Source organism: Entelurus aequoreus, linkage group LG22 (assembly GCF_033978785.1).
Source record: "Entelurus aequoreus isolate RoL-2023_Sb linkage group LG22, RoL_Eaeq_v1.1, whole genome shotgun sequence".
In the NCBI taxonomy this organism is placed as follows: Eukaryota; Metazoa; Chordata; class Actinopteri; order Syngnathiformes; family Syngnathidae; genus Entelurus; species Entelurus aequoreus.
Genome location: NC_084752.1, coordinates 29,675,396 through 29,700,398, shown reverse-complemented (window position 1 = coordinate 29,700,398; position 25,003 = coordinate 29,675,396). Strand labels below are relative to the sequence as shown.

Genomic DNA, 25,003 nt, shown 5'->3' with positions numbered 1-25,003 from the left:
AGTTCAAGGTTCAAGGAACACTAATAAATTAAGTGTTTTTGAAGAGCGCCCCAGAGCCGTGGTGCATCAAACTTCATGTAATTGTGTTAGCAAGAATTCAGTAAGCAGTCAGATGTCAGTTACCACACTTTAGCTTAATGTCCATGTTGCACAATGTTCTGCATAGTCCAGTATGCTAAACCACAAGTCTAGATTGATAGTCCTTTTAAAGATAGGGTTTTCAATATAAAGTACACAAGATCAGCTATCCTGATTAGATTTTTATCTTAATTGTCCTAATTTAAGATTGGTCTAAAAATCACCTTTTTAAATTGCATTTGGCACAAATTAGGATATTGTCCAATTAAATCAGACCTGGGCCAATTAAGGCCCGGGGCCCGCATGCGGCCCGTTAAGCTTTTCAATCTGGCCCGCCGGACATTCTCAAATCATTTTTTTAGATCTTTAAGATGGAAACTGTAGCTGCCATTATGATGTGCAGTGATGTTTTTAAATGACCGTAAGTCTTCAACTATACAAAGTATTTCAATGGTTGTAATCTGCGCCTTTGCATGATATACTAGTTACTGTGGTAATCTAATTAGTTACTATAATCTACTAATTAGTTACTGTGGTAATCTAATTAGTTACTATGGTAATCTAATTAGTTACTATGGTAATCTAAATATTTAATATGGTAATCTAAATCACAGCAGCTCAGACGAGGCACCAAGCAGTGTGGGCGTGGTTTGTTTCCACAGAGTGTTTCCAGAGCGGTCAGCCTGAAAAGCGGGTGTCAGGGACAGACGCGGAAGGAGATTTTTATTCCTAAAGCTTAGTGATATATAAGATTGTAGGTGGGTTTTTTTTTACCCTTCGCATTCATATTTCGCTGTTTGTGTTGCATTTTGCTTGATTGTAAAATATGTTGATCGAGAGGGGAGGGTGACGTTCATATGTTGTCAATATTCAGTGTTTTATCCCTCATAGTTAATATTGTAAATCCCACATTCTGTATTTTCATGTACATTCTGGGTGTCTCATTCAGTGAAAAAATGTAAAATTCCATTCCGTTTTTTCATGCGGTCTGTCATAACGTTTTTAGCGTTCAATCAGACATTATTGTGAGGTTTTGTATTAGTGTTCTTAAAAATAGATATACCGGCCCCCAGACACATTTTTTTCTCAAAATTTGGACCCCCAAGTCAAAATAATTGCCCGGGCCTGAATTAAATGGACCCATCATAGAGAGAGTAACATATCTTTAAAATAATCGTAGGAACTTTTATTTTACTCCACTTCTGTATATAGTTTAATATTTAATATTTAAACAACACATTCAGAACATTCGTTCTCAGGACTGCAATGTGCACCTTACCCCCTTTTGCACTATTTATTTTCTTTCCTTCCTATGTTTTGCATATTTATAGACTGTCACACTGATACTGGAGTTGCTTTTAATCTCAGTGTACCTGTGTATAGTGACAATAAAAGGCATTCTATTCTATTCAATTGTGTTCACACAGTGAAATGATGTGAGGTCTAAAGACTTATAAACTAGTGGTGGGGGGTCAGGCCAGCAAGGTCTTGTTTGCAGGCCTAAACACTTTCAGAAGAGGTACTGACCTAGATTTACAACTTTAAACTCTAGTTTTTGAACATTAAACTGTTTTATTCCTAAGAGTCTATGATCTTCATTTTTAGTGTATTTTGGCTGTTTCTACATAGTCAACCATTTGTCCATCAGCCTTGCAATTGAATGGTGTGATACAAAACTCGTCCCTCCATCTGTGGAGGAAGGAAAGTTAAATATCTGCTAATGTCACCTGTGTACAGCAGGTGTGTTGAGAGGATAGATAAATTATGTTCATTAGTCTTTGAATATTAGTAAAAGACTCGCGTAAGAGATAATTAATGTTGGTTTCCGATTTTGGTTGTTACAAGAGCGCGATCGCTGCTTCCGGACACTGCTCTCTGGTGTGTTTTGGCCTCTCACATCTCTTATTATATTACATCTATTTGTCTACAAACTATATTCTTTTACAGTGTTGGGAGTAGTGTTGTAACGATACCAATATTTTGGTACCGGTACTAAAACTATATCGATACTTTTCAATACTTTTCGGTACTTTTGTAAATAAAGGGCACCACAAAAAAAATTAATTATTGGCTTTATTTTAACAAAAAATCTTAGGGTACATTAAACATATGTTTATTATTGCAGTTAAGTCCTTCAATAAAATAGTGAACATACAAGACAACTTGTCTTTTAGTAGTAAGTAAACAAACAAAGGCTCCTAATTAGTCTGCTGACATATGCAGTAACATATTGTGTCATATTGTCGTTTCAGAGAGACGGTACAGTACTGAAAATGATTCATTAGTATTGCGGTACTATACTAATACCGGTATACCGTACAACCCTAGTTGGGAGGTTGCTGTCATGTCTGACGCGCTGCTGTCAGACAAGAATCTTGACATGTTATCGTTCGCCTCTTTCCAGACAATCCTGCTGCCGGGATGCAGGAAATTGGACACAGCGGAGGCTAGCACGCAGTGCCTCGACTTGGAAGTGTAGCGCTCTTTTTGCAAAGGTAACAAGTAAACGCTGGTTCCCATATGGAAACTTTGTTCAGTCTTTTACTTCCTCTATTTAGTCAAGTTTGATGTCTTCTTGGTGCTGCACTAGACCTGAGGACGGTAGTTTAGCCTTATTTTGAGTTGGAAAAAGTAGTTGTTTTGTTCACTTTTATGAAAGACTATATTCCTTTTATAAACATTTGAATTGCCTTGGGATAATCATGTATATGTTACATCGTATATCCGTGTGAGATTACAGTCACCAGTCAGTATACAACAGTGGCGGGCCGTGCGTTTCTCACCTAGGCCTTCAGTGATGTCCTACTTAGTCCGACTTCACCTCTTAAAATACCGTAATTGATGTCACCACATGGACACGGCTGGAAATACTATATAGAAACCCACTTGCACACTACTGGTCATTGAATTCCCCAAACAGTGTACAAAACGGTCTATTTTTAGGCGCATTTAACATTCAATAAACCCGCATCAGCAATTAAAACATATCTTACGTCAGGGGTGGGCAATTAATTTTTACCGGGGGCCGCATGAGCAACCCGAGCACTGCTGGAGGGCCACACGACAATATTTCAATTAAGTTTTGCACAAATTATTTTTGATATACCGTAAGATAGATAATAATAATATTTTCATTTAACCTAACTTATCTTTATACAAAAGCAGATGGCTTTTGATGGTTTTATTTTTAACACTTTCTTACACAACACTTCCTGATGTATATTACAATACAAAAATTTCAATTTCTGTCACTTCATCCTGCATCCTCTTTGTTGTGAACGTGTCTGTAAGGTGATTGGCGAAGGAAGAAGCGTTGCTGGTGCGGAAATGAGGAGTGAGGATTGGTTTTCCTTTTGGAAAGAACGAGATAAGTTGAGCTGTGTTAGTATAGCATGCTCAATAAAAGTTTAAAAAGAACGTCAGACTTGGTGTGCACTTCTTCTGGACGCTACAATTGATGTCACAAGTGGGTGAAATGCCTCCCAGTTCGCCTTGCCATCAAACCTGGGAGTCTTCATTGAGGGCGGAATTCCCCCCGTGGCAAGCAGCGTGGCTGCACCTGTAAACGCTCTCTCTCTCTCTCTCTTTGCGACGAGCTCCTCACGTGGCACGTACCTCCCGATGACGTAGCACACAAGCAGCGCAGTATGCGCAAAGTTTTACTTCTGACACCAATTGTAGCGTCCAGAAGAAGTGCACAGCAAGTCTGACGCAATTTTTAAACTTTTATTGAGCAAGCTATACTAACACAGCTCAACATATCTCGTTCCTTCCACACGCACGTCTCCTCACTCCTCATTTACACAACTCAAGAAGACAACATCTACTTCAGCAGGTCGTTACACTATATTCTTTAAAAACAGCAACATGTGTACCACAAATAAGCACACGGCTTTACCTTTACTTGGCAGTCCATGTATTTTTTAAAACACGCCATTCGTCATCAACTTTTCTCTTTTTAGCGTCTCGGGGATAACCGCTGTGCGCCTTCCCTCACAGGACATACGCACATATAACACTTTTCAAAATAAAAGCAGCATTTGTATTGCACGCACGACAAAGATGTTTTTTAAAATGTATTTTGTATTTGTGATTGCCGCTGCGCGCACGAGCATACGTCCACACGGAAGTAATACAAATAACGCTTTTCAAAACAAAAGCAACACTGTTGTATTGCACACTCGAAATACTTTTTTAAATTTATTTTGTAATTTATAATTGGCCTCACGCGGGCCGGACAGGGACGTACAAAGGGCCGGATGCGGCCCGCGGGCCGCAGAATGCCCAGGTCTGTCTTACGTGGTACTGTCAAAATTAAAATAATTGTATAAACAAATTAAACATAAACAAATTCAGAAATAAAATATTTGAACTCACAATTTGTAGAACCCTTTCGACGCCGTATAAGCCAGTGGTGCCGCTCGTAGTCGCTAGTTCGTCGTAGTCGGTTGATTCGTGTGAAAGTGGCGGGAAAACCATTTCACTGCCGGGATAGCTTCCGATGTCGGCTGACCTTGTCTCACAAGATGTAGATTCTCTAAAGTATCCTTCTTGAAAATGGCCTTACAACTATAAATCTGCCACCTAATCAACATTTTGCTCTTCTTCTTTGTGACTACCGGTGAGTTTTCTGTGGTTTTCTATGGCTTGTATGCTACTTCCTGTTTTTGCAACTTGTGATTGGATACTCACTTGGGACTCCCAAGTGAGTATCCAATCGCAGCGTTAGGCCAGCTGGAAGGCCTTACTGACAACAACTCGTGATCTGATTGGCTATCGCAATTGTCTATCAACTCGATGTGCCCGTTCACATACAATGCACGGCATTGTTGATTCTGAAGGTCCCTGGAAGATTTCGTACAGCATGGCAACATAAGCTAGCTGAATTCTGATTGGATAAAAACTAACCTAAAAACAACAGCACTGGAATGAGCATAATATTACATGAAGATAATATGGATACTTTTAGATATTTAGGGAAAGTATATAAAATATTTATCTTTAATTATGATCATCATTTTGGTTATGTTAAGCCAGCAGAGAAGGCCTTCTAGCCCTGACGGCACACCACTGGTATGCACTACTACTTATCATCATGATGTGTTTATTTCTATATTAAAAAATGCCACAGATAGGACTGATCGCTACAGGGACCCAATTGACTGGTTTATAAACAAACCTTCTCGTATAACTACACCGTCATTCTGACGACAAAACTGCACTCTGGAAAATACAATCTATAAATACCCAGACCTTTTACAATAACCTACCAGTTAGATTTTCAAGACGTAGGGCAGGTGTGATCAAGGCATCGTAAGGAGCCGTGTTCCCCAACTCCACCCAGTTACTGTGGCTGTAGAAGTCCTAGGAGTACAGACATCATGTATTGTTTGTTGGTTGCATCTGACCTCCGGGAAATACGCCAACTAGTTTCTCTTCAAACTCACCTGCAAAGTGTGAAGTACTTCACCAAGAACAGAGCGTGCCGTGATTAAGTTTCCCATGTTTGTACTGGCCTTGACAGCAGACACACCTAACAGAACAATACCAAAGAGTTAATACAGAACAAGGAAATACAACCATTTAATCTGGCCCTGAGTCTGCCAAAGTAAGAAACAGTCAACAAGATAATTACCATCATTTTAATTGTAACAATTCACTGTAGGTGTGGCGGAACCACCTCAGCCAAGTTGTCAATCAAATCTGCTGTACTCTGGTTTACATCAGTAGGTCAACAGAGTTGTTCCTGATCAGCACAGTTCAAACGTCTTTCTCATAACTTCCCCGTCGGCCAAGGAAATATCTGATTTATGCCAATCATAACCCATAAGGAAGGGCTGTTCAACACATTTTAGGGGGCTTGATTTTCAGAAAGCACTGCTTTTTTTCCCGAATTGCTTATTAAGTTGTCATATTCAATAAAGAATAGCTTAGAATAATTACATTGCTAATTGCACATCATGATGCTTATTGAATATTCATGCTATATAAAGAATTTATAGAAGATATTATGCTTACAATTTTAATATCTGGCCTTGACAGCAGACACATCTAACAGATGTTAGCCACCTAAAGCTTCCATATCTGACAGTGTTGGTAATAATATTAATAGATTTTATTTGTATTGCACTTTACATAATGAGCTCCAAGCTAACCGCGTTGCTTCTTTTTCTATTTTCTAAAGCCAAATGTCACTGCGGTAAAAAGTCACATTTGGAGACTAGAATATATTTAGCTAGTTTGCTGTAGCCAAGCTGAGGCAGAATGACATCCAAAGTAAAATAAATAAAGTAAGTATGCGCAACACCAGAATGTTGAATGTCATAAGATACCAATTACTTTCTGGGCATTTTTTCCCACTTTTTTGATACTTTGTGAGAATCAAGTAGTTTTCATAACATATTTTTTACACAACGTAACCTAAATCGTTTGTTTGCTACCATTTCCATACCATAAGTTACTCGTGTTGCTCCTGTGCTGAACACTTTCATCACATTAGTTGCAACTTGTTTCTTTTCCGTTGGAGTAATAAAATAGGTCCACACAATGCAATGTTTTTTTTGCTCAGTCAATGGCACGGCTGTTCTACTTTCTCTCTATTTATAACAATCTGAATGTTTTTTGTTAGTATTTCTTAATTTTTGTTTTGATGTTGTGTTAGTCTTGTGTGATGGACCCCGGCAAAACTATAGTGGCTACTGTGTAGCTACTAATAAATTTCAAACAAATAAATGATCATAGTACACAATGTACTGTTCAGCGACGGACTGAACAGTAACAAAACAAAACAGTTTGTTTGTTTTGATCAGCGGGAGAATTAAACTTGTCAGATACCTATTTCAATAGTCTATCAGTTACTTTTATTTGTGTCTTTATCTGTGTTTTTCTCCCAAGTTTTGCAAGATATTGGACACAAAACACAGTACAAAAAAACCTATTGTGATGACGATCAGTCTATTTTTAGTCTCAATATACGCTGGCTCCTTGTTTTCCCCCTCATACCTTGTCACATTTGTGAAACAAGATATCACAAGTCTATCTTGAAGGGTTTTCAAAGTTCCCGACATCTAATCAGCTTAATCATTACGTCAACAGTTTGACAGAGCAATGATTTTATGGGAAAATGTGACCCATTGTTGCGTTTGTAACCGAGTCTAATGACTGCATCACATGAGCCCTGTTTAAATGGGCTCAGAGAAGTCAACAGGTGTCGTCAATCATAATCACTCACATGAAGTTTGCCATGCAATGAAGCTAATTTGATTTGATCGTAACTTTTCTACATCACCAAAATTGATAATGTACTGTATGTTGCTGTATGTATACTTTTGACCCAACATATTTGGTCACATTTACAGTAGACCAATAATAAATTCATAAAAGAACCAAACTTCATGAATGTTTTTTGTGACCAACAAGTATGTGCTCCAATCTCTCTATCACAAAAAAATTAGAGTTGTAGAAATTATTGGAAACTGAAGACAGCCATGACATTATGTTCTTTACTTTTAATAAACCTAGCTTTTTGTTTCATCTGACATCCCATGGACAAAGATAAGACCTTCTGGAGGAAAGTTCTGTGGTCAGATGAAACAAAAATTTAGCTGTTTGGCCACAATACCCAGCAATATGTTTGGAGGAGAAAAGGTGAGGCCTTTGATCCCAGGAACACCATTCCTACCATCAAGCATGGTGGTGGTAGTATTATGCTCTGGGCTTGTTTTGCTGCCAATGGAACTGGTGTTTCAGAGAGAGTAAATGGGACAATGAAAAAGGAGGATTGCCTCCAAATTCTTCAGAACAACCTAAAATCATCAGCCCGGAGGTTGGATCTTGGGCGCAGTTGGGTGTTCCAACAGGACAATGACCCCAAACACACATCAAAAGTGGTAATGCAATAGCTAAATCGGGCTAGAATTAAGGTTTTAGAATGGCCTTCCCAAAGTCCTGACTTAAATGTGTGGAAATGCTGAAGAAACAAGTCCTTCTATAATTACCCGAATTATAGAAGTTGAAAGTGTTATGTCTTGTGTTTTCTGTTCTACCTTCTGTGATCAAGGTCCGTCCCATCTCGAAGGTCTCGTCATTAAAATGGTACTCTGCACGGCGTGCAAACCGTAAATCTACATCACCATTGTTTAGGTAAATTTCGGCAATGACAGCATTGAAGGAAATACTGGAGACAAGGCTGACTGAAGTGAAGCATGCCCGGACTACTTGGTCAGGTGTCAGACTGTCATCAATCTGAAGACAAAAAAAGAGATGGTTAAAGTTGCTCTTCAAAGTTTTGAGGGCGGACGGAAAACTTACGAAGTCATGCTGAAGACGTGTGCACAGACCACAGATATCAGACCCTTCTTTTTGTGTTTTTTCTTGTCTGGGGGTAGACAAGAGATACTTTTTTCCCCGCTCCTGTCATTCCTAATTTTTTTTTCACTTTAATGATAAGAAGACTGAAGTAATACCACAGTTTTGCAACTGTGGTTGTTTTAAAGGGCTTTATAAATAAAGTCGGTATGGTATCCCTAACCATACCCGTTGCTGCCCTTTATATGATTAACTTAGTTTGATCTCGTCAGATGATCCCAGTTTTACACCAGTGGCGTGTCCAGACTTTTTTTCCCCCAGGGGCCTCACAGGGGGTCACCCCCAGGGTCAGCTGTTTCTACTATAGCACCTTACCACCACCTATAGTAGTGTGGACTGAATCTTCTTGAAAGACAATTGCTGACATTAAATAATACTACATCCTAAAGCAGGGGTCGCCAACCTTTTTTGCACCAGGGACCGGTTTAATGTAGGCATTATTTTCCTGGAGCTGCCTTACATGTGTGGCAGATAAATATAGCAAATAAGTGCATGAAAAATGAATACATGAACAAACTCACCATAACATTCAATTAGTGGGAGGCCCTGGACTTTTTCCTTTGCAAAAAAGCTCTCCATAGACTTTTGTTTTTAGCTAATTTTTGTCAGTAGTGGGCTTTTTTTTGGCTTTAGCATCTGATGGGTTATAGGTGATACATATTATGCTAGATCAGGGGTCGGCAACCCAAAATGTTGAAAGAGCCATATTGGACCAAAAAAAAACAAAAACAAATCTGTCTGGAGCCGCAAAAAATTAAAAGCCATATTACATGTGTCATGAGATATACATTTAATTAAGAGGACTTAAAGGAAACTAAATTAGCTCAAATATAGCTACAAATTAGGCATAATGATGCAATATGTACATATAGCTAGCCTAAATAGCATGTTAGCATCGATTAGCTTGCAGTCATGCAGTGACCAAATATGTCTGATTAGCACTTCATACAAGTCAATAACATCAACAAAACTCACCTTTGTGCACTCATGCACAACGTTAAAAGTGTGGTGGACAAAATGAGACAGAAAAAGAAGTGGCATAAAACATGTCCTAGAAAGTCGGAGAAAGTTATGCATGTAAACAGACTATATGGTGAGTTCAAGGACCGCCAAAATAAGTAGGACAAAACGGCGCTCGCCAAATACTTGAATCAGTGAAGCATATTTAATATAAACAGTGTGATTTATAACAATTACGGAGGTTTGTGTCATGTTTGTCCTCCTACAGAAACCATACTAAAACAAACAAATTTATTTTTTTTCCCCCTCATCTTTTTCCATTCTTCATACATTTTTGAAAAATCTCCAGAGAGCCACTAGGGCGGCGCTAAAGAGCCGCATGCGGCTCTAGAGCCGCGGGTTGCCGACCCCTGTGCTAGATCCACTCGACATCCATTGCACCGGTCCCCACATCTGCGGTACCCTCCAAGGTTTCTCATGGTCATCCCACTGGGTTGAGTTTTTCTTGCCCTGATGTGGGATCTGAGCCGAGGATGTTGTTGTGGCTTGTGCAGCCCTTTGAGACACTCGTGATTTAGGGCTATATAAGTAAACATTGATTGATCGATTGATTGACATCACTGTCAAGGACAAGAGCATGCATATACAGTATAAGAAAGCTAAAAATACTCAACATTAGTTCCAATAGATTTCTGTGGATTATTATTCCCATTCTAAAAGTTCTGTATTCTTATTTTGTGCAATATTTCATACATAAATACACTAATGTTAGCTTTTTAGGTCCAATTTTCCATGCGCAAATACATCCGTTATTGCTGACTGCTTATATAATAGGACAATGTGCAATAATACCAGCACTTTAACTTACTAGGCCAAAGGAGATGTGTATTTTTTTCCTTCAGCACAATTATTATATGCAACAATTTAGCACTTCTCCATTTAACTACTACGGTCCCTTTGTTCCTGATCTGCCCTGATCTTAGGTCATCAACCGGCTGCAGACTGCAGATGGAACCTAACTTTTGGCTACGATTTGGCACCTTTAGATTTGATATGTTTATTAATGAGCATAGTCCCATGTAACAAAGATGTAACAAATATAGCAAATGGCGACTTCGTATCAGGAGTTGTATAATACATCTGTCATCAAGCTTATTGGTGAGCTGACTGGCGAAAGTTAAGTCTGAGGAAATGCGGTCGGTTATGAAATGATTTAATGTCTCTGTGCGGCCCGGTAGCAAACGTGTCACGGACCGGTGCTTGGGGATCACTGTCCTAAAGCACAGGGCTTGCAACAGTTGGCATGTAATACAAATATAGTATGTCAAATTTCCTCTTTAAAAAAGTAAAATTATATTTAATAATATACGGATTAAGCACAGCTACCGCCACCCGCAGGATATATACATATAGGCACGCCAGCCGCTGTCCAATTATGCTGCGTTCGTATGCTTCAAATCGTTCCACCTCTGAGTGGGGTGGCATCTGGGGTGGCCTACCAGACTCTCGGGGTGGCACGTGCCACCCAGGGCCACCTCCTACACACGCCAGGGCCAGCAAGGCCTTCTCTGCTGCCTAACAACCATAAATCATGATCATAATTAAAGATAAAAGTATTTTTTTATTTATTTTCCCTAAATATCCAAAAGTATTTATATTATCTTCATGTCATATTATGCTCCTTCCAGTGCTGTTGTTTTTAGGTCCATGCACTGTAAAACAGTTGATAGATAATTGCGATAGCCAATCAGATCACGAGTTGTTGTCAGTAAAGCCTTCTAGATGGCCTCACGTTGAACATGACATTTACGCGTCCTGTGATTGGATACTCACTGGGAGCAGAGCCACACATTAGCGTATGAATTTGACAACCCATACAGTTGACAGACAGTTTCGATAGCCAATCAGATCACGAGCTGTTAAAAGTAGGCTATCTAGGTAGCCTGATGTTAACGAGACTGTGATTGGATATTCACTTGGGAGTCCCAAGTGAGTATCCAATCACAAGTTGCGAAAACAGGAAGTGGCACCGAAGCCATAGAAAGCCACAGAAAACTCACCGGTACAATAACCACTAAGATAAAGTGTTTGTCTTACACCTAGTAATCCGTTGTGGACAGACTAAGCCAAGCAATGCAGGTTTAGCGAGCAGTGCACGTTCCCTCGAAGGAAATACATTTTTGGCAGGCAATCACATTTTGGCATAACACCGACGGTGAAATGGTTTGCCCACCACTTTCACACGAATCAACCGACTACGAGCGGTACCAATGGCTTACACGGCGTCGGCTGGGTGCTACAAATTTTGAGGTCAAATATTTAATTTCTTTATTTTTTCATGTTTCATTTGTTTTATAACCTAACCTAACCTATCCCATAACCCCGGATGGTCGTTGCGGAACCACAGCTGATCTGTTGACCAGCTATCTCCATCCCTCTCTGTGCTCAGCAGCTCTCATTGCCTCAGTGAGTTTCAGGTGAGTCCATTCTCCGATGTTATCTTCCCATCTTTTCTTTAGTCTCCCTCGTCTCCTGCCACCTTGTACGGTGCCTTACAGGATGGTTTTTGCAAGGCCTGAGGATCTGGTGATGTGTCCGTACCACCTCAGTTTCCGCTTTATGACTGTGGTGAGCAGGTCATCATGTGGGCCGATAGCTTGGCTGATCTTTTGCCAGACTTCTTTGTTTGTGACATGTTGGGTGTAGGAGATACCAATGAGTCTTCTGTAGCATCTCATCTCCATGTTCTGAATTCTCTTAAGCAGCTCTGCTGTAAGGGTCCATGTTTCACAGGCGTAAAGGAAGATCGACATTAGAAGTGAGCGCTGTAATCTCACCTTTGATGCCAGACTAATGTTTGTGTCTTTCCATATGTGCTTGAGTTTTGCCAGGGCAGCAGTTGTTTGAGCACTTCTGGCAAGGACTTCCCGTTTGGATCCTTCATTGGACACGATTACACCGAGGTACTTGACACCGTGTCCAGTGCCTGTCCATTGACTTTGATGTCTGAGCGGATGCCATTGTTGTTGTTGGTCATCATTTTGTTTTTTTCAGCATGGATTTCCATTACATAGGCTTGGGAGGTGGTATCAAGCCTTTCAACTAGACTGGCAAGTTCTCTTTCTTCTCCAGCTAGCCCATTGATATCATCTGGAAAACGGAGGTTGGTGATTGGTCTGCCTCCAATGCTGACAGTTCTTTCATGATCTGCCAGGCCATCCGTCATGATACGCTCCAGAAAGATGTTGAAGAGAATGGGTGAGAGAAGGCATCCTTGGCGCACTCCAATTGTTGTCCTGAACCAGTCTCCGATAGCACCGTTGTAGAGAACCGCGCTGGTAGCTTTATTGTACAGATGTTGAATGACTCTGACAAGGTTAGGACTGATGTTATATTTCCTCATGGTTGCCCACAGTGCAGCATGCCATACCCGGTCAAAGGCTTTCTTAAAGTCTACAAACACATGGTAAAGGTGTTGTTGATGCTGCAGGTGTCTCTCACAAATGATTCTCAAGATGAAAATTTGTTCTGTGGTGCTCCGCCCTGCTCTAAATCCAGCCTGTTCTTCAGCTATGATCTGTTCAGCTTGGGATTTTAACCCATGTAGTATTATTTTCAGTAGGACTTTGCTGGGATGGCTAAAAAGACTGATGGTGCGGTAGTTTTGGCACAGTTGGAGATTGCCTTTTTTCGGAAGTGTGATGATAAGTGACTGGGTCTATGATGTAGGCCACTCACAACAGATTTTGTTGCACAGGATGGTGAGGGTGTCGATCATGGCTTCTCCCCCTGCTTGTACGAGCTCAGCTGGGATGTTGTCCACTCCGGCTGATTTTTCTTTCTTCAGTGCTTGGATTGCTGCCTCAACTTCTTTCCGGAAGATGAGGAGTGTATCTTCATCCTCTGTGGATTGAGGATATGTCAGGATTGTTGGATCTCCGCTTGCCGTGTGGTTGTAGAGCTCAGAGCAGTATTCTGTCCACCTGTCTAGGATCTTCTGTTCTTCCGCTAGGCATTCACCGGTCTTGCTCTGGATTGCAGAGTCTCTGGTTTGTTTTGCCCTTGTTAGCTCCTTAACAGTTTGATATGCCTTCTTGGTGTTGTTGTTGGCATTCAGGCTGTTCTCTATTTATTGGCACTTTCCCTCAATCCAGTTCTGTTTTGCTTACTGCATGCCTTGATGCTCTTATTGATTACTCTTTAAGCATCAGATCTTTCAGGTGAGTTCTTACTCTTCTTCAGGGCTCTCCGCTTGTCACACAAGACTAGCAGTTCTTTAATGACCCAAGGTTTCTTCTTTGGGCGGAGTTTACCAAGGATCTCAGTGGCTATTTCGGTTACGACTTTGTTCAACGTGGTCGTCACGCTATTGACATCAATTTATTTTGCACCTAAGATGAGCAGTGGTGCAAACCTCCCTCCTATCCTTGTCTTGAAGACTTCTGCCACCTCAGGGTCTCACAGTTTGTCCAGATCGAACTTCATTCTAGTGCACTTAGAGCTTTTGATTTTCTTCAAGCGAAGGCAAAAGGACATCAGGACGAGGTCATGGTCACTCCCAATGTCTACTTTTGGAAAGCTGCGCGTCCTGCCAGTATTGACGCTTGAGTAAAAGCTCTTTTTGACCAAGATGTGATTGATCTGGTTGTGGTACTCTCCACCGGGGCTGTGCCCGGTCCATCGTCTAGAGGCCTTATGGGGGCCAAGTGTGTTCAACAGCAACAGATTGTTGTACCTGGCAAACTCCAAGAGTCTTAGGCCTCTATCGTTGATCTCGCTGTTGCTGTATGGACCACATGTGTCTTTCCAGTTGTTGTAAGCTTCGCATTCCAGTCTCCTTGTACAATAAGGATGTCCTTTTTTGGAGTTTTATCTAGGACTGCTTGTACTTCATTGTAAAAATCCTCTACTTCATTGTCCTCATACGTGGATGTTGGGGCATAGGCCTGAATGATGGTGATGTTAAATCGAGTTGCTCTCAATTGAATGGTAATGAGTATGCTTGAGACTGGCCGGCTGCCCATGACAGTGTCCGTAATGTCTTTGTGAACAAGGAAACCGACACCATACTGGTGTTTGTCTTCCTTGCCAGTGAAATAGAGCTTGTGGCCTACGTCGGTTGATGTTTCACCAAATCCTTTCCAGCGTAGCTCGCTGATGCCTAAGATATTCCAGTGGTATTGAACCATTTTGTGGGCTAGCTCTTCGAGTTCCCATCAGCAGTTAGTGTCCTTACATTCCAGGTTCCCACAACTAAATTGTCTCTAGTGCGGAATCTGCAGATTTTCCCAGTAGTAAATTTTACACCTCCGTCCTGGTGGCCAACGGTGGGCGCGGCTCTTTTTGACCCGGGCGACGACCGAGCCAGTATGGGTAAAGCAGTAGTTGTCATTATGTGGTGTGTCTTGGGCAATTTAAACCTGACAGCACCCATCCCTCTCCAGGTTGGATGCGGTTTAATGTCGTACCCAGGACAAGATTTGTTTTATACAATTCCTTTAATTTTGACAGTACCATGTACGATATTTTTTAATTGCTGAAGCGGGTTTATTGAATGTTAAATGCGCCAAAAAATAGACCGTTTTGTACACTGTTGAGGAGATTCAAGAGCCAGTAGTGTGCAAGTGGGTTTCTGTATAGTGTCTCCACCCGTGTCCATGTGGTGACATCAATTACGGTATTTTGAGAGGTGAAGTCGGACTAAGTAGGGCATCACTGAAGGCCTAGGTGAGAAACGCACGGCCCGCCACTGCCGCTGAGTCTGCACACTGGAATCATTTTATTGTGTCCTGCAGTTACTTACAGTAGTACTTCTGTTTTCCTATGCCCCACTAATGGGTTTCCAACAAAATTTTGCCACTGTTTTCGTATATTGTCTTGGTTATCGTACAGCCAAACATTTCCAGGGCTCCCAAGCCTTACACTTTCCCACGCCACACTTGACATTTGTCACGCTTATATTTCCCCTTTTGCTATATTATAGTTTTAAATAATAAACTTTTTTCCCCGCGTCATGTTGTAGTTCGAGTAACTGATTGACTGACCAAAATAATCAATCCCAGACAAATCCATTAGTCATTGTGCTTAAATCTAGCTAACCAGGGAAGGCACCACGCAATGTAAAGCAATCAGAAGCAACCTCAGGCAGGTCTTGGCATCTCTGTCTTTCACACACACCTCAGCGCAGTGTTGTCAACTTGGCGACTTTCTCGCTAAATCGAGTATCTTTGCAACTCTTCTTAGTGTCTTTCTTTATCAAATGTGAATGCCAACAAATCTAGCGACTTTCTTGGATGTTTTGGAGACATGAAAGCACGTAACACTCTCTTAGACAGCTTGTATTGAAAATCACATTTCCTTGTACTTTTAAGTGCAACCATAATAAAGTCCATTCCATTCCAGTTTGAGCATAGAGGAGATGCACACCCGCTCTGTGCAAAACTGCCACTCTTTCTGCCTTAATTGGTTTACAGAGTGAGGTGAATGGAATTATATTTAATCACTGTCACATTTGAAAAAAACAAACAAACCAATTGTTCATGTTAATGAGCCAGCCAATAGTTTTGGTTTGTTCGTGAATATCACAAGCCTTCAGTCTTTTGATGAAACTTAATTTAACAATGGAGAATGACGTGAATCAATTGACTCATATTATGTTCAACATATGGTGAATGTTTATATCCAACTTGGAGGAAGCAAACCATCAGGTCGGAAAAAATAATGGTTGAGAAAGAGCCTTATATGGACATTCGCATGTGGACTGGAATTTGCTCGTTCCTGAGAAGAAGCAATACAATCAGGCTTCGGAATGCCAGAGTTATAGTTAAAGTTAAAGTACCAATGATTGTCACACACACACTCGGTGTGGCAAATGTATTCTCTGCATTTGACCCATCACCCTTGTTCACCCCCTGGGAGGTGAGGGGAGCAATGGGCAGCAGCGGTGGCCGCGCCCGGGAATCATTTTTGGTGATTTAACCCCCAATTCCAACCCTTAATGTTGAGTGCCAAGCAGGGAGGTAATGGGTCTAATTTTTATAGTCTTTGGTATGACTCGGCCGGGGTTTGAACTCACACCCTACCGATCTCAGGGCGGACACTCTAACAGCTCTGTTCTGGCGGAGAGATTCTATGTTTACCTTAAACGTCAAGCCTACAAGTTATGCTATACATCTGTTGTTTTCCAGCCACTACACATGAACATCTCCTTGAATGGTCGGGTGGTGTTGTTTGGACTTAGCGCACACCCAGACAGACAAAGAAGGAATATATAAACTGATGGATTGGCTTCTCCAATCAAGAATCCTCCACATTTGACTGAGATTCCTCCGGGTACTGCAGAGCTGTTTAAATGACGCTCGCTTGCAATAAAGCAACTTCTGGTTCAGCAAAGCGTCTCTGACGTCTCTTTTGATCCAACTACTCAGCCGCGTCTTCCCTCAACCCGGGAGGGGATGCCAAGACCAGAAATACACTTCAAGAACAAAAACAAATACAACTAAACTAAGAATCAACGGAATTTTTTTTTTTTTACAATTCTAATCATAATTTTCATTGTTTTAAACTAACTTTTTATGTCTCCCACCGCCTTATTCCTCCTCTACAGGGTATATTGTAATTAATTATGCAAATGAGCCAATGATGTCATCTAGCAACTTCTAGCAACTTTTATGACAGCCAATAGCTACTTTTCTTATTGAGGAGTTGGCAACACTGGAAGATCAACAGGTACCAGAAAAGATTGAGGACAGTGAGGATGGACATGTAGAAGAGATACAAATTGAGAATAGAGATGCACAGGATGAGATTGGTTTTCTAATATCTGGTTAACTAAGACTAGAATTAGGAGGCCACAGTGCAGGGAGAGCTGTTGGAGGCGAGGACATCAGTCTTAAGGTATAAATCGATGTTAAAACAGGCCAAATCGGTGTTAAAAAAGGGCAAAATGTTTTCAAACGCATTACGCCACCAAAGCCTCACTTTTGTCATTTTGTGTTAAAATGTAGATAGAAGACTTCCAGGTGACATATTCAAGGCACAAGTGTGGCCTCCCATCTTACAATCAGGTTCTTACAGTCAGGTTGAAGGGATCTCCGGCTCTAGCAGCAACGTCTCGACAGACTTCGGCCGCCTTTCTGACGATTGCCCTTTCGGTGATGTTGCGGTGATTAAAGGACGCCCCGGTCACTGGGTCGAAGCTTTGAGTGGGGGCTGTGAGGGCAAAGACCACAGCCAGTGGCAGCAGGACAGAACCTACGGTGGCCATGATGATGATACTGGAGGAAAAGGAAGGACTGAAATTAGAACATTCCTGCCGTGAAGCGGGTGTAACTCTGCAGTCAAAACCTAAGCTGTCTGAACTCAAGGCAAACCATACTTTTGTCTCTCTCACTTTGTTAGATACATTTTTTCCCCCTAAATGTATTTCATTCATTTTCTAATCTGCTTGTCCTCCTCAGAGGCACGGGTGACCTGGAGCCTATCCCAGTTGACTTAAGGCAACAACCATTCAAGCTACCTAGAACAGAAATCTCGCCGGTAGCTGGTCACCTAATTTTGAGCAGCTCACCAAAGCATCAAAGATTATGTGTGGACTTTATCCCAGTTGTGTACATAATCCACCCATCCATCCATCCATCCATCCATTTTCTACCGCTTATCCCTTACGGGGTTGCGGGGGGTGCTGGAGCCTATCTCAGCTACAATCGGGCGGTAGGCGGGGTACACCCTGGACAAGTCGCCACCTCATCGCAGAGCCAACACAGATAGACAGACAACATTCACACACTAGAACCAATTTAGTGTTGCCAATCAACCTATCCCCAGGTGCATGTTTTTGGAGGTGGGAGGAAGCCGGTGTACCCGGAGGGAACCCACGCAGTCACGGGAGAACATGCAAACTTCACACATAAAAATCACGAGGCCGGGATTGAACTCAGGACCTCCGTATTGTGAGGCAGACGCGCTAACCCCTCTTCCACCGTGCTGCCCTGTACACATAATATGATGTGGAAAATATTAAAGCCACACATTTTGGTTTCGTTTTTCGCGCTGACTCCTGACTTCCTCGTCTGAAGAGGAAAAGCATTTGGTTGGCTTTCTTTCGTAACCAGTCGACACACCTCTTTCAGTGTACGCCGTTATAGAGCTGTGTTTGGATATACTGCGAACTTGTCCCACCTATCAACAGGAAAAAAATAACATTTTCGGCTCATGTTTATATTTGACTGAATTGTCAGTTAATTGTGTTATCGTCTTAGTCAACGTGCCTTTGTTTTGATTAAATATCATCCTATTTTTCCCTGCTCCGATGTAGTGAAGTGAAGTAAAGTATTTTTATATAGCGTGTCCTGGGCATGACGTTAAAGTGCATCCGGCAGTGGAGGCTCCTCTATGGGGTCTTGGGGCACTAGGAGGTTAACCCCTTTACTACTGTTACCCCAGGTGGCCCTTGGCAAAGGCCTAGTACCTGACTGCCCCCTAGCCAGGGATACGGTGAAGACCTCAACGGCGGAGCAGGCAGAAGACGGTAGATTTAAGAACTACCACAACGGCTGCGATGGCGGAAGAAGGCTGCAGCAGAAAAGGGTCCCCAGTCGTCTTGGACTCCATGCCACTGGACCCTGACCCAATTGGGGATCGAACCTGGAACCCTCAAGTTGCTGGCACGGCCACTCTACCAACTGAGCTATACCGCCCATGTAAAATAAATACATAAATAAAATAAACATCCTCCAGCCCAGGGCGGACACGGATGGTAACAATGTGTAGTGCACTGTAATCACCCGATGTGGGCAGAGGGCAGTGGCAGGCATGCGAAGAAGAAGACGAGAACAAGGAAGTGTTCCGAGGATCGAGCCATCGTGTGTGTATGTGTTGCGCTTCCGTTTATTGAATCCGACAGTGATATTTGTGACCATAAATACCAGGCTGACTTGTTCAAAGGCAGTCTGCCGCCGTCATATCGCAGCCGCTATTACAATACAGCTTATTTCAATCTGCCAGAAAACATTTATTTGGGTAGTGAAGTGAATTAATTGACTCATATTATGTTCAACCTATGGTGAATGTTCACATCCAAACTTGGAGAAAGCAAACCATCAGGTCGGAGTAAATAATGGTTGAGAAAGAGCCTTAGATGGACATTCGCAAATAACATAAAAAACATCTTTGACAAAGCATGATAGACAATTTCTTTTTTTTTTGTCGATTACACCGGATGTGAAGCATAGCGCTATTATTTTGAAGCCGGACGTGTGTATTGGTATGAGAAAAGACTGGACATATTTTGACGGAAGTCTCCGATCAAAGTCACTTCAGACTTCCTCTCTGCCGTCTTTTTTCTGCTGAGCCTTTATTCCATCATACTAAAGCAGATCGAGTAACAATTTACATGTTATGTTATAATTGCAACTGTATAAATGTTAACTGTAATGTAAGCACGGACGTGAAGCTGGCCAGCAGTTTCAAGTTTAATTTCTTCAGACACTTAAAACATTTGACAGATAAAGAGAAGACATTTTTTCATATGCATATAGTCTGAAATGGAATAGGCAGAACCTAGAGCTTATTACTCCTATCCCAGTATTTTATACATGTAGTTGTACATTGTTTGTTTTCCGTGAATCACAAAACAAAATATGGAAAATCTCCATCATGGTAATTTTACATTCTTAGCATCCATTCCCAACATCATTTTTAACAATTGCTTTTTTCAAAATATTTTTTTTTATTTAAATTTAGTTCTTGGTCCAATTTATTCCATACATTAATACCAACAAAAGACACACAATACTCGTTCCCACGTATGTTTTTTTTAAACAGTTTTTTCTTTGGGAAAATATAAACAGTCTCGTTTTTGAAATAATCCCTGAATACACAGTGGTATTGTTTATGTTATACATCAATTGTGCTGTCTTTAAGTCGACCAAATCCTTCAATTTTAGTGCTTTTTATTTTATAAAAAGCTCATTTGTATGTGCTCTGTAAGACACTTTATTAACAATGTGGATCCCTCTTTTTTGAATGACACTACTTGGATTACGATTGGTTTTATAATTGTTTACCCACACTTCAAGGCCCTAGGTCATGTAAAGGAGAACCAGGGAACAGTATAAAAAAAAAATATATATATAGGTTTTCTTCATTTAACAGTTTTTTGACTTTAGATATTATTGCAAAATATTTACTTAGCTTTGCCTTGATATAGTTTATATGGGACTTCCAACTGAGCTTTTTTTTGTAAAAGTACTCCAAGAATTGTTATTTCATTCACTCTTTCTATCGCAGTATCATTTATTTTTTTAAATTTCTACGTACATCAATTGCACAATTTCCAAACACTTAACTTTTAGTTTTGTTTAAATTGAGAGTTAACCTATTTGAATCAAACCACTTCTTTAACAATAATAATTATTTTTCTACTGTATGTATTATTGTTTCTAAATTGCTACCACAACTAAGTATGTTGGTGTTATCAGCGAATAAAATAAAATGTTATGTTTTTTAAACTAAACAAAGATCATTAATATACATAAGGAACAAAAATGGACCCAACACTGGCCCCTATGGAAACCCACTGGTCACTGCCATCAGTGCCATTGAAGTGGGCTTACTGGGATCTGTTCTTCAGATATGTCTGGAGCCAAGAAAAGGCCACTCCTCTAATCTCATATCTGTACAACTTTGGGAGTATAAATGTATGATTCACTGTATCGAAAACTTTGGTGAGGTCTTTGAACACATCAATAGCATATTATTTATTGTCTATGGCAAGGGTGGGCAACCCAAAATGTTGAAAGGGCCATATTGGACCAAAAATACCCCCAAAAATTATACCTGGAGCCGCAAACATTAAAAGCCTTATATAAGTTTTATAACCAAGACAACACAGGATGTAAGTGTCTATATTAGCTATAATAGCCTACTATCAAAATGACTTCCTGTCGCAAATCTTTGTTGACAGAAATGTTAAATGTAATATTTATTCTACAAATTTTTACAACATTGGAAAACATTAGTAAAACGGAGGCTTCTCAGAGGGTGAGATAACTCTTGGAAATGACTGCCTTAGAAAGGCCAAAGGTATAGATGTGTGTGTCCAAGTTAAAGGAAACAGCAGGCTGTTTTCTTCTATTGGATTTATTACAATCTTTACAAATGTTTGCTGTGGTCTGGAACAACATAGCACACAAACAATATCAGAAATGCAGCCAATATTACATACATGCCATGAGAATTGCAAATATAAATACAATACACAGAGGACATGAGTAAAGGAAATTAAATGAGCTCAAATATACCTACAAACGAGGCATAACGATGCACTATGTACATACAGCTAGCCTAAATACCATGTTAGCATTGATTAGCTTGCAGTCATGCAGTGACCATATACTGTATTTCTGATTGGCACTCCAACAAGTCAATAACATCAACAAAGCTCACCTTTGTGCATTCACGTACAGCATACAAAGTTTGGTGGACAAAATGAGACAAAAAAGGAGTGGCATAAAACACGTCTTTTTGTTGCAGCGTTGCAGAAAGTTGCACATGTAAAAAAAACTACAGTGAGTTCAAGAGCCGCACAATTGGGTAGGACAAAACGGCGCTCGTACTCTCATCAGTGAAGCATGTTTAATATAAACAGTGAGATTTCTAACAATTAGGAAGGTTTGTCTTCCTACAGAAACCACATTAAAACAAAAAAATTACTTTTTCTCCACCTTTTTTCCATTTTCATAAATTTTTTAAAAAGCTCCAGGGAGCCACTAGGGTGGCACTAACGAGCCGCGGGTTGCCGACCTCTGGTCTATGGTACAAGGTTATAATGCTTTTTGTTTTGACTCTTTTTTTTGGCTGCATCCGAAGTTTTGGACGCCTCTGTTCGCAGGGTTTTGCAGTCTGACTTTGTTATGACGTCACAGCGAGGTGGACAGCCTTAGCGCTAAAGAATCTGGGAGGACTCTGCCCTCCTGAAAGGGAGAATACTGATATCCCTTTAATGTGCCTTGCGTATAAATTGTACGCCATAAATAAACGTGCCTTGTTGTTACCTGGGAAAGCAGCAGCCAAATAAAGGAAGTCACAGATTAGACAATTTCCTGTAGTTAATTGTAAAGTAACATTCCTTTCTTGAAATATGCAGGAGGTCTCCAATATACTGTATGGTATGTTTATTTTCTAATATTAAATAAATATTGAATACCCATGAAAAGTCATCTGAATCTAATTACCTTGAGATGAGCTCCTTGTCCACTAAAGTTTTCAGTACATTCCAAAGGTTGCACTCAGGTGGAGAGTGATGTGTGTTACCTGCGTTATCTGCAGGTTTCCAGAGTGTTGGTGCCTCTGTGCTTTTGTTTATAAGTGTACCAGTGACGGCAACAGAACAACAACCTTGCACACACCCAAATGGGTGTTAATGTCTTCAATCGAATTCTTCCATAATTACCTTTCATCAAAGAACCACTCCCTTTTTGTCTATTACACCGTCAGTCTACCTCAGGGCAGCTGTGGCTACGAAAGTAGCTTACCACCACCAGGTGTAAATGAATGATGGGTTTTTAACATGTAAAGCGACTTTGGGTACTTAGAAAAGCGCTATATAAATCCCAGGTATTATTATTATTATTATTATTACACAGATACAACATGTAAGGTTCACACTTTCTGAAGTCCCAAAAAGCCATCAAGCCAGTTACTTTGATGTGTAAAATGTTTTTTATTTACACAACCTAAAATAAAGCACCAGTTTGTAAAACTATACACTGGCAGGTTTAGTGAAAAATGCCCAATATTGTCAAAAATGCCTCCCTGGGTTTGAGTTCCATAAGTCAGGGGAAGAGCCCAAATGAGAAAAAATGCCAAAAATACACCCAGGAATGACGCAGAGAGAAGCAGGGAAGAAAAAGGCAAAACCAGCCTAAAATGAGGAAAATGCATAACTATGTCAAAAATATGACTTATGAGTTCCATAAGTCAGGGGAAGAGCCCAAATGAGGAAAACATTTCAAAAATAAAACCAAGAATGACGCACAAGGAAGCGGGGAAGAAAAGGGAGAAAACAGCCCAAAATGTGAAAAATTCCCAAGATTGTCAAAAATAATTCCCCAGGTTTGAGTTCCATAAATCAGGGGAAGAGCCCAAATTAAGAAAAATGCCAAAAATACACCCAGGAATGACGCAGAGGGAAGCGAGGAAGAAAAAGGCAAAACCAGCCTAAAATGTGAAAAATGCATAATTATGTCAACCATACCTACCCGGGTTTGAGTTCCATAAGTCAGGGGAAGAGCCCAAATGAGGAAAAATGTCAAAAATAAAACCTAGGAATGACGCACAAGGAAGCGAGGAAAAAAAGGGAGAAAACAGCCCAAAATGTGAAAAATTCCCAATTCTGTCAAAAATACTTCCCTGGGTTTGAGTTCCATAAGTCAAGGGAAGAGCTCAAATGAAGAAAAATGTCAAAAACCCCCCACCCAGGAATGACGCACAGGGAAGCGGGGAAGAAAAGGGAGAAAACATCGCAAAATGTGAAAAATGCATTCCATAAGTCAGGGGAAGAGCCCAAATGAAGAAAAATGTAAAAAAAAAAAAACACCCAGGAATGATGCACAGGGAAGCGGGAAAGAAAAGGAAGAATACAGCGCAAAATGTGAAAAATGAGTTCCATAAGTCAGGGGAAGAGCCCGAATAAGGAAAAATGCCAAAAATACACCCAGGAATGACGCAGAGAGAAGCAGGGACGAAAAAGGCAAAACCAGCCTAAAATCTGAAAAATGCATAATCAAAAATACCATAAGTTCCATAAGTAGGGGAAGAGCGCAAATGAGAAAAACATTTTTAAAATAAACCCAAGAATGACGCACAAGGAAGCGGGGAAGAAAAGGGAGAAAACAGCCCAAAATATGAAAAATTCCCAATATTCTCAAAGATACTTCCCTGGGTTTGAGTTCCATAAGTCAAGGGAAGCGCCCAAATGAAGAAAAATGTCAGAAATACACCCAGGAATGACGCAAAACAGCGCAAAATGTGAAAAATGCCCAATAATGTCAAAAAAACCTTGGTTGAGTTCCATAAGTCAAGGAAAGAGCCCAAATGAGGAAAAAAATGTCAAAAAAACCCCAAGAATGACGCACAAGGAAGTGGTGAACAAAAGGGAGAAAACAGCCCAACATGTGAAAAATTCCCAATATTGTCAAAAATACTTCCCCGGGTTTGAGTTCCATAAGTCAGGGGAAGAGCCCAAAAGAAGAAAAATGCCAAAAAATACACCCAGGAATGACGCAGAGGGAAGCGAGGAAAAAAAGGCAAAAACAGCCCAAAATGTGAAAAATGCCCAATTCTGTCAAAAATACTTCCCTGGGTTTGAGTTCCATAAGTCAGGGGAAGAGCCCAAATGAGGAAAAATGTCAAAATGACACAGAGGGAAACGGTGAAGAAAAAGGTCAAACCAGCCTAAAAAATGTACAGAAAATAAGATGTCACTACTACAAAGTTAAACAGGAATGTGGGACTAACGTGATAGAACACTTTTTTATTTTGTTCAGTGTCAAAAATCTCGATTTGACGTTCATGTCCTAGGAGGGATTCAGGTCCA

The 25,003-nt window shown here is 40.7% G+C and overlaps 1 protein-coding gene across 1 annotated transcript in view; it reads right to left on the bottom strand.

The window, feature by feature from the left end:
- LOC133639186 (von Willebrand factor A domain-containing protein 7-like) overlaps positions 1–9,524 on the bottom strand; it is a 49,520-nt gene extending 39,996 nt beyond the window's left edge. The window contains exons 1-4 of the mRNA XM_062032287.1: positions 9,421–9,524; positions 8,124–8,322; positions 5,526–5,611; positions 5,349–5,442 (exon numbers count right to left, since the gene is read on the bottom strand). Of these exons, the coding sequence (XP_061888271.1) occupies positions 5,349–5,442; positions 5,526–5,611; positions 8,124–8,322; positions 9,421–9,522 (481 nt within the window). The 5' untranslated portion in view covers positions 9,523–9,524. The remainder of the gene's footprint in view (positions 1–5,348; positions 5,443–5,525; positions 5,612–8,123; positions 8,323–9,420) is intronic.
- Between the last annotated feature and the right edge of the window lie 15,479 nt (positions 9,525–25,003).